Source organism: Patella vulgata, chromosome 8 (genome assembly GCF_932274485.2).
Source record: "Patella vulgata chromosome 8, xgPatVulg1.2, whole genome shotgun sequence".
Taxonomy (NCBI): domain Eukaryota; kingdom Metazoa; phylum Mollusca; class Gastropoda; family Patellidae; genus Patella; species Patella vulgata.
The window spans coordinates 40,003,362-40,022,321 of record NC_065886.2 but is presented as its reverse complement, the minus strand read 5'-3'; the positions used below and the strand labels follow the sequence as shown (position 1 = coordinate 40,022,321).

Here is an 18,960-nt window from a genome sequence, read left to right as displayed (position 1 = left end):
GGATACAGTCTATAATCCTTTGTTTACTTAAATTTTCACACCACTACCCTATAACACTATTTGATTGGGGGGCACAGTGAGATTAAACCGTAGGCTGTAACTTGTGTAATTCAAGAGGCAGACAGGATTAATTAACTTGTGTAATACTAAAGGCAGACAGGATTAATTAACATATTTCGCCTTCAAAATCAGATCAGACTTGTCTGACTATAATCTCCACTCACAGAAATATGGTAGACATCTGACTTTTTGGACTAAAGAAATTATGATTTGGTGGAATACTTATCATGACAGTCAATTTTATAGTCTTGAAATGCTATGTACATGTCATTATTCGCAGTAAACAAACTTACACAAGCATTACAACCAACTACACAGACAAACAAAAAATGAAATAACATTAAGCTAAATTATGACTTTTTTTGATTGATATTCAGGAATGAATGAGTATTATAAAATGGCAGGAAATCGTTCCTTTTATTCATTTGTCCCTTTTATAAAGATTGGAAAAACAGTGAGTCAGATAATATCATATTACACCATGACATAGAAATTCTTTGATGAGTTTCAACCGATTCATTCATATACAATCATTTATTATGCTAATCAGCTCTTCATCTATTATATAAATCGCATGACACATACATGTGTTTCTCTATGATAAACCGCTTCATTAACATAAACAATGGAGTTATCTCCCTTGACACTGACGTTAGATATGAGAATATTAAATTAGCTCACTTTACACAAGAAATTTTCCATATTCTCCAAAATAAAATGTATTAAACTTGGGATGAATTTGAAGATTAGCATATCTTCTACAGTATTTTTTAAGTTCTACCAAATTATTGACAGTAAACCTTTATGTAAATGGGGTATATTTTAAACCCCATCGCACCTGTCAAAACAAAATATAAAATTTTAATGACGATACGATTGCGATAGGCGTAATTTTGATTTTCTGGGGCATCTCTGACTCGTAATTTGGAATCGCATTATTGATGAAACATACAAAGGAATATTCCAGTTAACATATTCATTCTTAATATTTGTATATTTTTCCAGAATGAAGGTAAATAAATACATTTTTCTAAGCATACCTCAAAATCTGCGCTCCTTCGGAAAATATACAGACCGGAAGTACTAATTATTGATCAACCCCGCAGCAAATTTTGTCTGCTACGGAAAATTGTCGGACCGTTTTTCTGAGAAACTGACTGGTTTGATTCTATGGTCCATATCTGTACAATAGCAAAAATATGCTTAGAATCTTTACGATGCCCCAATTTTTTTTTTTATCTAAGAGCTTCTTTAAAAATTTACTCTGTCTTGATGATCGCTCTGTCGTTTAATGTAGTCGCGAATGTCAAATAAAGAATTTATAAGGAAGACTGGAAATTCCAGACTCTATTTACAAAAATGGCGGTGGGAAGCGGGAGGTTCGAATGAATTTATAGACCTAGATAATAATTTACAGATGAATATATTGCATTGTCTGCGAATATTAATTTGAAGGTAGTCTATTTCGGTTCCTATACTAGGCTAGGCCTATATATTTATTAATGTAGCATGTAGGACCGTTGAATGAAAGCCAGAATTGGTCGCTTCAACGTAACCCTTCAGATTCAGATTCAGGACCTACGACAATGCACAATGAATTACATCCCCTAAACTAGATAGATAACAAACCTTAATCTCTCAACCCTCCGTGTTTCAAGATAAGACATGAGGCCATTACCTATACCGTTGCAGCTGCGGGAGCGATTCACACCCGGCATTTTTAAACAAAATTGACAATAGTTTTAATCAAAACAACGATTGATTATTGTTAGGCCTATTTATAATATTTCTACAACACCCAACTACAATTAAGCATATAATAATACCTAAAATGGGTACAAATCGTCGGTTTTAAAATCGAGGCTTAAAGCCGTTACTAAGACCGCCATCTTTTTAAACGATACGCTGTCATCATGAAGGCGGGGCTAAGGCTTTTATAACAGCCAATCAAAAGGACAATCGAAAGCACAGTAACTATGAATGGATTTCGATGGCGGTGAAATGTCAGACAAAAACAACGCTTCATTAATTTAAACGCGAATATTTGGAATTAGGCGACAGTTGTGCCACTACATTGGCCTCTGTAAGTTTAATTAATCATAATATCATAAACTTATCTATTTTAAAGATGTTACATGCATGAATAAAGAAATTGAGTTTGCTACTTGGAACTAAAGGCATCCAATCGTAGCTACCCCTTAACTTGACCATCATATTATGGCATGCTGATTATATTAATTATCAATTTTATTTTCAGAAGCAAAGCTTACTGCAGCTTAGACTTTGTAATTGAAATTATTCAATTTTAATATTGATTTTGTACGGTATTGTGAAGAATGGCAGAGAAAACACTGACACCATGTCCAGCATCAGATGTCAATGACATGTTCCGGAAAATGGGAGAAAAACTTGGATGGTTTCAACATAAAGATATTGACAGTGCCATTAAAACAGTAAATAAATTTTTTTCAATACTGGTATTCAAACTCTTATCAATTTATTACTTGTCTTTGTGCCATATATGTAGGACTACAGGCCCATTTGTTTTGATAGTTAATTAGTTGTTTTGTTATTTATTACGATACAATATCTGTGTGGTGTATCGGTGAAGGTGGTTTGACTTTAAATGTAATTTAATACATATGATTCATTATTGACAACTTATCCATCTTTCAGTTATCTCAAAAGAAGAAAAGTACAAAGAGTCGACTAAAGTTAAAGTGTAAAGATGATAAAGAAAACACACCACTTCCTGTTAAAAACAATTTAAAAGGTTTGTATCAAGTAAAAACATGTATCTTAAATCATCTATTGCACATGAATGGTCATTCACTTTATTTGAAAGCGGGGGCATGGGTGGCAGAATGGTTAATGCATGCGCGTTGGATCATGTCTGTCATTGAGTCAAAACGTGTGGTTTCTATTCCCTGCTTGTACGTGACAAAGTGAAGGGTCGCCTGTCCAAACTCTTGGGTTTCCTCCGAGTCCTCTGGTTTCCTGCTACTGCTAAAGACCCCTAAGCACAAGCGAATTATTGAAATATAATTGAACCATTTATTAGTCCTGAATGACCTAGTTTCTATCTCTCTTTATTTGAAAGCATGTACATGTACGGTGGGTGGTGCACTGACTCGATCCCAGTTTATACAGAGAAACTTCACCAGGATTTCACATTCGGATTTCCCTTTGTCTGTGGTGCCTGGCAAAAAAACACGTCTTCTTGTTGGCATATTTTGAAAAACCAAACCAAATCCCATGTATGCGATTAGCAGCATGTTGGATCCCTTGGGAATGGGAAAACAAAATAAAAAAAGGCTGTAGCCGTCTTTATTAGCCAGGTTGGTCCACAAAAGTAAGATGTTAAGCCCCATTTCATTTGATTTCATAACTCTTTTTCAATCTGAGGCCTTCTTCTTATACCCCTGTGTAAGATGACTGACCTTTATAATGGTTATTTATATGCATTCATTGGTTGATAGAATGGTGCCTTGTAATCATTTTATATACTCCCTTACACAAAATAGGAAATATTTTTTTATCCAGATACACTTCAAACACCTTTATTTATTTTGTATTACTTCAAAAAAAGAACGTTCTAGAATGTGCAGAAGGTCAAAAGTTATCATTGCGAGAACCCTCACCGATGTCATCCCTCTCAGTGATATTAGCAAGCTAGCGAATATTGACTGCTGATCAGTGTGATTCTTTTTATTGACCTAAAACATCACAAACAACTGTGTTAATTTTTAATTTATACATTTTTCAGACAACACAAGTGAGCATCGGAAATCTAGGACTAAATCAAGTAAATCACCACTTCATGACAACCAGAGAATTCTACCCCAAAACCCAGGTCTATCTCAGTCTAGAGCTAAGTTGCCTACAGTTAAAGCTGAAATAGCTCTTAGAAAAAGTCAGGCTTGTACAGGTGCAGATTTAACACGAGAAACTGGACAAGAGAAATTAATTCATAATACTTCAGTTATCTCCCCTTGCCCTGATGGTGAAGTTTTTTCCATTCTAGAAGATGTTGGAATGCCTTTAGTGGAATCGACTCGAATTCACAGTCGCCAATCCGTCGATGGTTTACATTTGAGCATTGACCAAGAAACCGGTGAAGATGATTCTTACGAAGATTTGAAGATTAGAAATAAAAAGTCTGAGCCGAAGAGAATATCAGAACTATATATTACGGCAGTCGAATCGCAGAATGATTATTACACAGTGAGTGAAATCGCTACGCAGACACCAACAAGCAATGATTCTAGTGACAACAAGGCAAATAATTCCCAGTCGAGCGAGGGTTCATTTTATGAAGTGAAAGACATGGCTATACAGACTGATTCACCCGACGGTAGAAACATCAGCAAGTCTTTTGATAATTCCTTTGTCAACAGTGCGGATATTAGTTCACATAGCTCAAATGTTGGAATAGAAGAAAACATGATTGAAACTAATCATGAGGATGATTGTTTTAATAAAGAGACCATTGTTGAGAACGATGAAAGTAAAAGTAGAGAAACTAACAAATTAACCTTTTCTCCATACTTTAATAAAAAGAAAGTTTCTCAACAAACCATCAAAGAATCACCTAAAAACAGTATTGAATCCTTACATACCCCCAAAATTAACTCACTGAAATCAAAACTTTTCAAAAATAAAATTAGTAAAGCTTCTTTTTCTGATTCGGATGAAGATTTTTCAACACCAAGACCCTTTCCATCAGGCACGAAAAAGAAACACAAACTTTATACACCGTCTGGTCATAGGTTGTCTCCTCACAGTGTGAACTCTTCTGCCAAAAAAGAGAAGAAAAAAGCATTGGCAAAGATGAAAGCCATGTTGTCATCGGATTCAGAGGATGAAAAATACAACGAATCAACAATATCAACCCCAAGTAAATATCATATTCCGCGATCTACAGCAGTTGCAAAATATTCTGACCAATCAGATGATTCATTACCTGACCTTAACCTTGATAGATATAAGGTGACGGTGGCTGAACCGACAACGAGCTGGAGGTAAGTTTTCTTTATTTATGTGAAAACTAACAGTGTTGATTTTTGCTGTATAATAAATTTGTTTGGGGAAATCATCGGTATTATTTAACGAACAAATTCTGGGTATATATATATAGAAATATAACCAGTTTTTCATTGGTGGTTAACTGGAGATGTTTTAACACCTATTGGACTGAGTGGTGTTGGTAATGGTGCCAGTGGTATACTGGACTTTATGACAAGTATATTAAAGGTAGACAGAGGAGGGGGGGATGGATGGCCGAATGGTTTGCATGTGCGTGCTGTATCATAAGTTCTGTCATTGAGTCAACTGGCAGGGATTCGATTCCCCGGTTGTACATGTGGTTTCGTCCCACTGCTAAAGACCCCTATACACTAGCGAATTATTAAAATAAAATTGAACCATGTGTTGGTCCCGAAATGACCTAGTTTGTGTTGAGTGGACGTTAAACCCTCTCTCTCTCTCTCTCTCTCTCTCTCTGGACAGAGGAAAATCGCTGTGATTTGGTATGCTGATTTCCATTTACAATGTGGTGGCCACTCCTGTTACACAGCTTTCGTTGATGAAAACACCAGAATCAGTTTCAAATCACACTTGATTCGGTTTTAGCTACAACCTCCTATTAGTCCTATGTGATCATTAAAATATTTTTATTAACAAACATGTTATTTTATTTGACAGAAATTCCGCTCCTACATTATCTAGTGATGAAGATGATTTAGAAAAATGTAAGATATAAGAATTTATATTAGTCTTTATAATAATTCATTACACAAGCATTTGCTGTATCTTTGTGCCAAGGAGCAGGATCACCAGTCTAAACTCATGGATTTTCTCAGGTCCTCCGGTTTCCTCCCACTGCTAAATTTCATGAACATTAAACCCCATTTCTCTATTATCAACTTCTTGAGATAAGGGTTAAACTTATTGGGTAAACCCCTTTTCACCCCTCTTCTAATAAAGATAACTTCAAAATTTTATAAAAATATTGAATTGGGCTGATCTGATGTGTTATTTAGATTAGTGATGTCGAGACCTTTATGCAGTTTAGCCACGGTGGCTCAGTAAGTAAGACGTTGACTCACTAACCAGGAGGCACTGTGTTAGCCGAGAAAGTTCATCAGTATTTTCCGGCGTGGTTCCCCCTTGTCAGTGGTGCAGGAAGGAGGGCCTGACAAGTGACAATGCATAGTCGCATGGATTAGATGGAATACCGAGGTCCCGTGTACACATTGGCAAACACGTAAAAGAACCCTTGGCAGATGGAATTCAATATATGAGTAGGCCATAGCACCGCTGTCCAGGAAAAATTTTCCTCATAATCACACTGTATGGCGTAAGCCCGTTTTCATTAGCCCAGTCGGAGCAGAACAGTAGACGCGACACCCCATTTTATGCAATTATATATTATTATAAAATATTAAACAGAAGTGGACTTGTTTACTAATGCGGTTATACCCCCATACCAGCTTTATCTATAGTCGTAAATTTCATGTAAAAATATATATACGAAATGTTCTGTTTTAGTTTTAGAGTCTGTGAAGAAACCAGTTAAACCCAAGAAAAGTCCAGTTACAAAAGAGAGGTTTGTTGACAATTATTTACTTAAAGATTCACAGGGTGAACAACCTTTATAGACTACCCAGTTTGTTTCATTGCCAGGCAACCTATCTTTAATCATGGAACTCAGTGTTATACATTATATTCATTATAGTGCAGCACCTCGTGGGATTTCTCCGGGTCCTCCGGTTTCCTCCCATTACTAAAGACCTGTACGCACAAGCGAATTATTGAAATAAAATTGAACCATATGTTAGTCCCGAAATGACCTAGTTTGTGTCGAGTGGACTTTAAACCCCCATTTCTCTCTCTTTCCAATTTGTTCAGTCATAAAATATCCCAAACAGTTCTACAGCTTTAATGTAAAAGCCTTCTTTAACCACTGTACAATATGACTGACCTTGAAAGTCACACCCTGTAAATTCTATGTGTAACGTCAGATCATTTGGTGTCGATAACACATGTGTTGTTTACATCAGATATACAGGTAGTAATACGAACTGGTCCAGGCAGAATTTTGTACTATTTTATTTATACTAAATGTGATATATATTTTTTCCAGTTATACTTCAAACACCATGATTATTTCTATTTTGATTATTTATAAAATTGTTTGTTTTAGAATTTAATTTGCAGAAGAGAAAAATGTTAATATTGAGAGCTAGTTAACTTGTCCTGATGTCATCCCTATCAGTGATATAGACAGCCAAGCAAATATTTATAGTGGATCAGTTTGAAAATAAACAGGAAATTTCTGCTGGAAGATGATATTCTCTAACATATTTTTACAACTTCATACAGCACATGAAGGGATTCTCTAGTGACATGGAGTAGTTATATCCTCAATCAAATAATTTAACTTGATTTTTTCCTTATTGTATTCAATTTCAAGTGTTACAGGAAGTAGTCAAGTATTACCATGGTGATAAAGAATAATCAATGGGTGTGTGTGGGGAGGGGGGGTGGGGGGACCTTATGGTTTTAAATAGCTGTCATGATCATCTTAATTTGACTAATTTTAGATAGTTAACAATGATTTTATTTGTCAGACATCGAAATATATATGGGACATGTTACTCCCAATGTATATTTGAGTAGCTTATTGGCTTTCTGGGAGATGCTGATAGTCAACCAGAGCAGCCAGCAAACAATGATGTTATTATATGGTATACTATTCAAAAAAAGTAGGGGATATTTGATTTTTAAGTGTTATTAAAGTCACCTAATGAAACTGACGAAGAAACAAATGACAAAATGAAATGAAGTTCACATTCATCGATTTATTCCAAATGATCGTTAGACTAAGTAAGGCACAGACTGACCATAATAAGGGTAAAATGATACCCGGGGTCAAACAGCAAAGTTACCACAGCATCACAACCAAGTCAGTAACGGGTAAATCCTCCTCTGTTTGCCAAACAAGCATTGATCCGACGTGACATACTCCTAATGAGACGTCTAAGGTCATTTTGGTCCAGATTGTCCCATTCCTGTTGCAACGCAGCAGCAAGTTCTTGGACATTGGCAGGACGTTGTTGACGTTGACGTAACCTCTGTCCAAGCATGTCCCAGACATGCTCGATGGGGGAGAGGTCGGGACTCAGTGCTGGCCAAGGTAATGTGGTGATGTTCTGTTGTTGGAGGTAACCTGTAACGATCCTGGCCCTGTGACATCTTGCGTTGTCATCCTGGAAGATGAAACGGCGGCCATGACGTCGTGCGAACGGCACAACATGGACTGCCAAGATGTTGTCCCGGTAGTACTGGCCTGTAACACGCCCTGCAACAACATGTAAAGCCGTTCTTCCAGCAACAGTGATGCCTCCCCACACCATAACAGAACCACCCCCAAATGGATCATGTCTGATGACGTTAACGTCTTGGAAGCGCTCGTTTCGACGACGCCACACCCTCCTACGTCTGTCCAAAAAATCAACAGTGAACCTTGACTCATCTGAAAACATCACATTGCTCCAGCGTCGATTATCCCAGTGTTGACAATCCCTACACCAACGACGTCTTGCCTGAATGTGATGATCTCTCAAACAAGGGATCACGCGAGGACGTCGGGCGCGAAGGTGACCCCTATGCAGTCGATTCCGAATCGTCTGGCCACTCACTCTCACACCAGTGTCTGTTTGAAGACGAGCGCTGATCTGATTTGCTGTGATGACACGATTTCTCAAGGCCAAGGTACGGATAAATCGATCCTGGGCTTGAGTTGTCGCCCTTGGTCGACCTGAGCGTGGTCTGTCCTGTACAGATTGTGTATCACGGTATCTGGACCATAGCCTGCTTATGACAGACTGAGAAACATTCATCGTCCGCGCCACAACCGCCTGTGTTGTGCCGATCTGTAGCATGCCAAGGGCACGTAACCTTTCATTTTGGGTAAGCCGACGCATATCAAAATTTGTTTTCTGGTCACTAAAACAATTAAACTGATGTTTCCACTCTGGAATTCAATGCCACAATGACTGTAACATTCAAAGTCAGAGTCGTGCAAATCTTGGGTTGGACCCCCATGATGATCCCAAGCATCACCTGCATTCCATGCGGTAGCTATTGGTGCGTTTGGGCGTCACATGTAACTGGAAATGTTTCTTCTGTTAGGTTCTATAGTGACTTTTTTCGTAGTCATTTGCATATTTTAGTATTATGCCCCCAAAATCAAATATCCCCTACTTTTTTTGAATAGTATATAATGATTTATATATTACAGTTTAAAAGATTTTATAGTAGATGATGATATAAGTATTAGTAGTGGTTCAGATGATGATGAAATATTCTATATTTCTACTCAATCACCCAGAAATAAAGGCTGTACTTTAATCAGGTAAAATAGAACATGTTAGTTATATGGGTAGACACAGTTTTATACAAGGAATTACAATAAAAACTGGGCTTGTGAGTACAAAATTCCATGAAGAGCAGGCTGATGAGTGGCTATTTGTACATTTTCCACTATAGATATAGATAATCGTCATGTATTTTCTTCAGAAGATATACTTAGAATGTAAATTAGACTTAATGTTATTCACAAAACATGCTTAGAATCTAACATTATCACAGAAAGTAGAATATTTGATGCTGTATAATTTGAATATTTGATGCTGTATAATTTGAATATTTGTATTTTTGTGCAGTCCTGTGTCAAGATCGGTTAAATCAGCTATAGTAGATATTAATACACCACTTAGTCAACGAGTAAAACTAACAAGTTCCATATCACGACCTCCACCAATTACACCTGTCTCAGGTAATACTTTATACTTATATATAACTTTATACTCTACAGCAGGTAATTTATATAAACTAATGGAAAGCTGGCAAGTAACAGGAGCTAGTTGTTCAGATGGGACCAAAAAAAACGGTCTCATGTACACCTTGGCATACACGTAAAAGACCCCTTGACAGTTTGAATTCCTTTACCTTCCTGGCAAATTTTCCCTCATAGCACACTGTAATACATATGTCCGTCTTCATTAATATTGAACTCTTCAGACTGATTGGACTCACGTGGCAGGCTTTTTTATTTATACTATTCCGAAACCCCAGTGGGTGTTTCCATCGTTACAAATTGGCGGGGTTACCAGGGTTAGCCTCTTGGCAGGATTTGTGAATTTATTACTGAGGTCGGTAGCTCGCTTACTGGGGTTGTACAGAGATTTGACAACTAATTGTTTAGATTAAAGTGTTGATACTTGGGGATGAGAGTTGCCGCCAGCCTGTGATCCTGCAGCGCTGTTCTAAAGCTGAGCGGCGCTAGTTATGGCATTTTTAGTTAGCCCCACTTCGTCCCTGATTACCTGTGATTTCCAACTATATATGTTATTTTCAGATGGTACTGATGTATTTAAAACACCACATAGACCCACTATAACCGACAGATCTGTATTAAAAACTCTGTCAGAGAAGAAGTCATCTGTTAGATCAACATCCGAATCAAATAGTAAACCATACAGTTTTATACGCTCATTATCAACAGATATACCAGATCATAAACGACATCCAGACTCTATCAGGTACCTAGTTTATTTATTGGGATTGAGTGACTGGATGATCTGATGAGTTGGTACACCCTATAATAGCTTTCTTCTCACTGAAACATTGGGCTGCATGCAAATCAAATATTGAAACAAAAAGAATCGGTCATCCTTGTCCTTGTATTCCCAAAACTAAGACAAATTTTATTTCAATGGAAACACAAAAATGATTAAAGATGCATTATGTAGGATTTAGATAAAGAACTGTAACAGTTCAAATGTCCATTCTTGCTATTATAATTCAAAAATAGATAATGAAAAATGAATATATTGAAATTTTAATCAAATTACATTATTCTGAGCAAAGTTATGGTTATTTTGACAAGAAATAGCCAATTGTCAAGTACCATTACCATGATAATGAACAAAGTTTCAATTCTCAGCCCTTTATTTGAGATGTCCATTTGAACTATAACCGATAAATGGTGCAACTGGTCTAATCCATTTAATATCCCATCCATCCGATGGTGTAGACTCTGTAGAGAGTTGATTATGGGTTTGTCTGAGTTTGTCATAAATGTCTAAATAATTGAAAAAAGATCTGCAACAGGCAGATTTAGCTCTTGCACATTGCATCTTTAATAGTAAGTGCAGGAAGACCACACAACATGCAAAACAAACCTGACAAGACAAACCTGCAGACAAGCCAAACTAGATAGAGAAATTAGCAAAAGATACAAATACTTTAACAGGTTGATGTGTGTAAAGAGTGGCAGATATATTGAGTGGTTTATGAGATATGCTCTGAAAATGAAACTGGGACAGATTAGCCACATGGGCTTTTAGGGTGGAAAATATGGTAGTACCCAAATGTTCTGTTAATAGGGTGTAAGGCAGTTGACAATATCTTGCTTGATTACTAGAGTTCCACATCTCTTTTCTGAATTCTTTCTGTGTATTTTTATTTTTTAAGTCAGTCTTCTGTTTTCTATATTTACAGGTACACTAAACAATTTAAAAAGACATATGAAGAATTAACGGCAGTTTTATATAAAATATATAATGAAACAGTTTTTGATTTAAAGGTATGGTTAGCCGTTTACTGCTTTCGCACATGATCATCACCTAGACCTTCTGGGGTATTATTAAAAAATAGTTTGCCAGGTTGGGTAACATATGCAATCTGATCTATATTTCGTTTTGTTGTCGCCCTCGTCCGTCCATCCGTCCGTCCAATTGCTTGTGGACGCTCTATAGGCTATCTGATTGACTTTAAATTTATACACAATGTTTAAGGTCATGAGACGAAGAAGCCTATTGATTTTCAGCGATTTTCGATAATTACTGCCAGAGTTATGGCCCTTGATCACTTCAAAAAATCTTGTGGACGCTCTAGAGGCTAAAGTTAATATCCGATTGACTTTCAATTTATACACAGTGTTTAAGGTCCTGAGACAAAGAAGCCTATTGATTTTAAGCAATTTCCGATAAATACTGCCAGAGTTATGGCCCTTTATCACTTTGAAAAATCTTGTGGACGCTCTAGAGGCTAAATTTAATATCCGATTGACTTTAAATTTATACACGTCAGTGTTTAAGGTCATGAGATGAAGAATCATATGGATTTTCAACGATTTTGGATAATTACTGCCAAAGTTATGGCCCTTGATCACTTTGAAAAATCTTGTGGATACTCTAGAGGCTAAATTTAATATCCGGTTGACTGTAGATTTATACACAGTGTTTGAGGCCATGAGATGAAGAATCATATTGATTTTCAACGATTTTGGATTATTACTGCCAAAGTTATGGCCCTTGATCACTTTGAAAAATCTTGTGGACGCTCTAGAGGCTAAAGTTAATATCCGATTGACTTTAGATTTATACACAGTGTTTGAGGCCATGAGATGAAGAATCATATTGATTTTCAACGATTTTGGATAATTACTGCCAAAGTTATGGCCCTTGATCACTTTGAAAAGTCTTGTGACACTCTAGAGGCTAAAGTTATCATCCGATTGACTTCAGATTGATACACAGAGTTTGAGGTCTTGAGATGAACAAGTATATTGATTTTCAATGAATCTTTTTGACTTGAACAGCTAAATCCATGATGTTAAAAGTTTCTTATACTAAACGTTAGCATGGGGCAGAACTTTATAAAAACCAAACAAATTCTAATGGTTTTCTGATAATTACTTAATGAGTTGTTACTCTTAATCAGATCTTAATGTATTATAAATGTTTCATTACCGAAAAAAGTAAAAATATGCGACAACTCTTGTTGACTGCCCAGACGATATAGCTGCTGTGGACGTATGTTTCGTTGCCTGGCAACCTATCTTTAATACTTTTGATGGACTCCACTACATGAAGATCTGACAAGTTGTAGTGTGAGTGGCTTTTGATCCTATGACATCAGACATTTGATTAACCAATCGGGGTGGATATTGTCTTTGCTGCGAATATCTATCCACAGTTCCGTGCATCGCACGCCAAAAACTCGCCACAACAGAATGCTTCACTGGCTAATCCCTCACATCATAACAACTGTACCAGATCCTAGTGTTGTAGTGAAGGCAAGTAAAACAACATTTGGAAAGGAAATAGTATCTGTGTTTTAATCAGATTGGTCTTTAATGAGACTCTGAATCTCTTGATTTTTCCCCAGTTTTTTTTTTTTTTTTTTCTCACACACAAAAGGTTTTGATCTTAAGCCCCATACTAACTATTTGTACTAACTGAAAATCAGACAAGAACTGAACTTGCATTAGTCATGAGCAACAACCCTGTAAATTTGTTGTGTACGGTAAAAAAAAAAATTCAGTTAAAATTTACTTAGTGGGAGTGATATATGTATATATTTTTTTGTAGTTACCAGAAGATTTAAGTATTATATGGAATAAGAGATTATTACGTACAGCAGGATATTGTGCATATAAACGTGTTAATGGTCAACATGTATCTAGAATAGAGTTATCTACTAAAGTTTGTGATACACCAGGTTCGTACAATTACTTTCACATTATATTTAAGCTTGGAGCCACAGTGGCTAAATGGGTAAGACACTTGCTGGCTAGCCTTGGGGGCGCGTGTTCGATCCCTGCATTGGCCGAGAAAGTTCCGACATGGTTTTCCCTTGTCAGTGGTGCAGAACGGAGGGCCTGACAAGGACAGCTGTCTAGTCGTTCGGATGGGATAGAAAACAGAGGTCCTGTGTATACATTGTCGTGCATATAAAAGATCCCTTGGCGGTTGGAATTTGACCACTAGGCCATACTGCCGCTGCCCTGGCAAAGTTTCTCTCATAGCACACTGTATGGCATATGCACTTCTTCATTAGCCCAGCTGGAGCAGAACAGCGTCGTTAAACTCCATTTCATTTCATGTATATTGAAGTTGTCTATATTATATATTACAATTAGTAGTGACAAGCTGCTATGGCTTACTGAATGCCTCAGGTTTTGCTCCCAGTCTTGCCTGGATTCATTAGCCCAGTTGGTGCAGAAAAGTAGGACATAAAACCCCATTTAAACCTGCTTTAGAAATATGACTGCTTCTTATTTTTGAGATGTAACCTGTTTTTGATTTAAGGGAGCTAAACCTCTTTAATTTAAGTCAAAGGGGCCCAAATATTAATACCTTCTACAGTGTATAATTGATTTAAATCTTGAGTTCTCCATCTCAGTCCTGTCGTTCATGAATGATAAAATATTGACCTAATAGAATACTTTTTTTATTGTTATTTATAGAACGTGTTAGAGATACATTAATACACGAACTCTGTCATGCAGCCGTCTGGATGTTAAATAAACAAACTGATGGACATGGACCTTACTGGAAATACTGGTATGATCTTATCTATTGTAATATTACTTTAACTTCAGAAATGAAAGACTAGAGAAATGATGTATTTTATTATGTATTTATCTCAGGTTTAGTATTCTGGAAGAAATGGGATATAATGTCCACTCAGCACAAACCTGCTCATTTCAGGACTAACATATTTTATTATTTCAATAAACCGAAGGACCCAGAGAAAACCCATGATTATAGGAAGACAGGCCTACTCCCTGACATGTACAAACCTTGACTCATTGACAGACCTTATGATCATAAGCATATTCATTAAACCACTTGGCCATCCAACCCAAGATTCTATCTCCAATCAGAACAAACTAGAAGAATTATCAGTAGACACTAGTTTAAATATGGAGGTATCACAGATGTGGTTCTAACATCATGTATACATGTCATTTGGTTTCAATAGACATGTTACTGACATCAAATTACATTACAGTATTAATGTGATTATTGTTTTTCAGGGCTCGTAAAGCTAATGTGAGTCATCCATATTTACCTATTATAAGTCGATGTCATGATTACAGTATAACAACTAAATATACCTATGTTTGTACACAGTGTGGTTATCAGTAAGTATTAATATCTGTTATGAAATAAAAAGGTATTCTGAAACAACTGGACTAATGAAGGTGGGCATACTCCTGGTTTACCCTCCGTTTGGTTGTCTGGATGTTATGAACAACTGAGTTGATGTTAGTGTGAACGTAAAAGAACCCTTGGCATTGGAATTCGAAAATGTCCAGGAAACCAGGAAAAATTTCCTTCATAGCACACAACATGGCACTGTCTTCATTAGCCCAGTTGTTGCAGAAAAGTGGGACAGCAAGAGGATACTTGTTGCAACGTCATGCTCATATAATAAACCAGTGATTGTTTCCTATAAAAATAATTATGTTCTGTTAATGTGTTTCTCAATTTCTAAATGCTACATAAAGATTATGTGAGATACATAGATATATATGTATGTTGTCAATAATTGGTTTAAGAAAAGTTTGCATGTTTTATAATTACAGGATTGGTCGCCATTCTAAATCGTTGGATACAAACAGAAAACTGTGTGGATATTGTCACGGAACATTTCAGTTAGCAGATACACCTGGATCTAAGAAAGGTACACCACGGACACCAAATAGATTTGCTATGTTCGTAAAGGAGAATTATGGAAGTGCAAAGAAAGGAAATACAGACTTTAAGCATAAAGATATCATGCAGTTATTAAGTCAGCAATTTGCAGAGAAAACTAAACTGGATTCTACGTAATGATGATTGATTTGAAATATTTTTTTGTAACAAATTGATAAAATGGTTCCAATTGAATGTAGTAATAGAACTGAAAATACACAGCTCACAATTTTTGTCATACAGAAGCGTTGCCTGTCCGATCGCGTGGGTTTTCTCCAGGTCCTTCGGTTTGTGTCAAGTGGATGTTAGACCCCATTTCTCTATCTTTGTTATACAATTGTTGTGTATTACTGAGTGATGTTTGCAACCAGGATACTTTAGTAACGATATACTTACATTATTGTGCCCTATGTATCACAGGAGCCACTGAGGCTCAGTTAGTAAGACGCTAGCTCACTAACCAGAAGATCCAGGGATTGATTCCGATGTTGGCCGAGAAAGTTCCCTTGGATTTTCCAGCATTGCTTCCCCTTGTCGGTGGTGCAGGTCCATTAAACACATTGTCATGCACAACGTAATAAACCCCATGACAGTTGGAATTTGAAATAAGAGTAGGCTGTAGTGCCACTATCCAGACAAAATTTCTTTCATAGCACACCGCTTGGTGCATGCCTGTCTTCATTAGCCCAGTCGGAGCAGAACGCTAGGATGTTAAACCTTATTTTCTCATTATAATATATTACAAATTGTTGTGCTCAAATGTCATAAAATATATTAATAGTATCAGGTACCTGTTTCATTCCTAGGAAGTATTATTATGCTGACATATTTACTGATCATGTATGTTATCACGATTATCAGTTCTTACACTCAGAGATGTATGTAAATAGTCTGACCATGGTCACCATTATAATACCCAATCTGTAACTTTAAAGATACATTATGTAAGAGCTAAATCTGCCTATTACAGGTTTCTATTTTGGCTTCAAATGTTATATAAATGTTTATTTAGTCATTTATTCACATGCCAAGCCTATAATCAACTCTCTAGATCATCGCCATTTAATGATTTAATTTTAAAATGGAGAAGCGAGGCTGAGTCTTGATTTACAAGTAATGTTGCTACAATAATAAATTTCAGAATAAAGTAATCTATTTATTTATATCTTTTATAATGTATCTTTAATAGATCAACATTATAAGAGAATGATCATTTTGAATAGGATATAGTGGATCAAAACCAAGATAACAGAAAAAAGTTATTTTGTAACCCAATCAAAATTGAGTCAATAATTGGTCAGATTTCTGTATTTTGACTGTTTACATAATATACCGCTGGCATCCCATGTATTAAATATTTAATATGGGTTTTGTTTATCTTTGACTTGACTGTTTACATAATATACCGCTGGCATCCCATGTATTAAATATTTAATATGTGTTTTCTTTATCTGTGACTTAGTATTAAAAGGACAGTTCCAGACTTCACAGGACACCTAAATGAAAGATGGTTTAAGTATGTCAATGTGATGAAATAGCCCATCTACCTTATACACAGCATTGATATATTTTTTTTTTTATAATTAAATGTTAAATAATAAAGAAATAATTAAATTGTATTAATCTGAAATTTTTTATATTATCCAACAAATGTGACATCAGTGACTTTTAAGGACAATTTATCAGGAAATAATATAACAGAGTTTATAATATTGTTTTAGGAGGGAATGTGTTAAATTTATTTCAGTTTACTTGTTTATTGACATACAGCATGTGTGCATTTACATTTCTGGTTTTTTTTAGAAAATGTTTTGTATATACTTATATATATTATGTATCATAATGTTCATTAAAAGAATGGAACAGAAACTTCTTTATTCCAGAAAACATTCTGTTTAAGTCTAAATATATTTAAGGTACAGGAAAAAATATGATCATATACAGGGCGTCATATAGTAATGATCAGACGTGGTGATATAGTATAGTATTTTGTTGGCTTTTGTAGAAAAATGTGTTAGCAAGAGTCTATAGATTTCCAAGAATAAGTCCCTGTCTACATACCATCTTTACAGAGAAAAGTGTCCAGAGAGAAATTTTTATTGAATGAAATCAGAATTTATTGATCAGGTTTATCTAATGATCTCAGTTTAAAGGCTCAATACCACTCTTGTTGTAACTGAATAATATGTCCCAATCTTTATTCTGGTCAACAAATTGTACTATTTTAGACTATTTCAATTAATTGATGATACAAATTTCATCTTAACACACCTTATTTAAAAATTTTGAAAAATTCAACATGAATGGTTTGAAACGTCTAACGTAAACCTTTTCAAATGAAACTTCGATTTAAAAATATTTTCGAACCCTCCGGACAAGTAAAATAGGATGTAAGTCTAAATGTGTACATGTTTTATCTTGTGGGCTGTAAAACAGAAGTTTACCTGGAGGTCCTGTGTTAGATCCCTGCATGGAAGAAGAAAGTTCATCCGGATATTCAGGTGTGGTTCCCCCATGTCAGTGATGTAGGACGAAGTGCCTGGCAGGGGACAATGTACAGTCATTTGGATGGGACGAAAAACCAAGGTCCTGTGTACACATTGGAATTTGAAATAAGAGTAGACTGTAGCACATTTCCCTCATAGCACACTGTATGGCGTATGCCCATCTTCATTATCCCAGTTGGTGCAGAAAAGTAGGCCATTTACATAAAACTGATAAAAACCGAAACATTTTGCTAGAATGAACTGTGTAAAACTTGTCTGAATTTTGTTGTTTACATCCTGGGGGTGACCAGTGAACACCGAAAAATATTTCCTGACAAACAGAACTGGGTTTTCTGTGGACGTTTCCATGAATAATGTGGATTACTCCATGGCATTTTTTTTTTTGGGGAGTACCAATGAGAGTTGCTTGAAAAACATCTGATTCAGAAGTATCTATATAAATGCATGTTTTTAGTATTTCTCTTATATTATGGATGCAACAGTGGCCTGATGAGAAAGGTGCTTGCACACTAGCCAGGTGGTCCAAGTGAGAGAGAAAGAGAAATGGGGTTTAATGACCACTCGACACAAACTTGGTCATTTTGGGACTAACATATGGTTCAATTTTATTTCAGTAATTTGCTTGCACATAGGGGTCTTCAGCAGTGGAAGGAACCGGAGAAAACCCACAAAGTCACGTACAACTGGGGAACCAAAACCACGCCAGTTAACTGAATGACAGACCTTATGATACAACGCGCTACCATTCGGCCATCCAATCCCCCTGGTGGTCCAAGTGTTGGTCGAGAAAGATGACCATGAGTTCCAGCTGATGGAGAGCCTGTTATACTAATTTGAAC

The 18,960-nt window shown here is 36.2% G+C and overlaps 2 protein-coding genes across 4 annotated transcripts in view; one reads left to right on the top strand and one right to left on the bottom strand.

The window, feature by feature from the left end:
* The window catches only part of LOC126830026 (protein Fe65 homolog), a 54,673-nt gene extending 53,527 nt beyond the window's left edge, over positions 1-1,146 (bottom strand). For all 3 annotated transcript variants that reach the window (XM_050560240.2, XM_050560239.2, XM_050560241.2), the window contains exon 1: positions 1,101-1,146. The gene's annotated coding sequence lies outside the window, so the exon portion shown is untranslated. The remainder of the gene's footprint in view (positions 1-1,100) is intronic.
* A 177-nt stretch (positions 1,147-1,323) lies between these two features.
* On the top strand, positions 1,324-17,391 carry LOC126830023 (germ cell nuclear acidic protein). The gene is made up of 14 exons (XM_056103088.1): positions 1,324-1,515; positions 2,318-2,513; positions 2,737-2,833; positions 3,827-5,081; positions 5,764-5,810; positions 6,610-6,667; positions 9,365-9,478; positions 9,789-9,901; positions 10,484-10,671; positions 11,633-11,713; positions 13,503-13,632; positions 14,381-14,477; positions 14,954-15,061; positions 15,506-17,391. Exons 2-14 carry the CDS (start codon positions 2,397-2,399, stop codon positions 15,750-15,752), a joined length of 2,652 nt encoding a protein of 883 aa, XP_055959063.1. The 5' UTR covers positions 1,324-1,515; positions 2,318-2,396; the 3' UTR covers positions 15,753-17,391.
* The last annotated feature ends 1,569 nt before the right edge of the window (positions 17,392-18,960 follow it).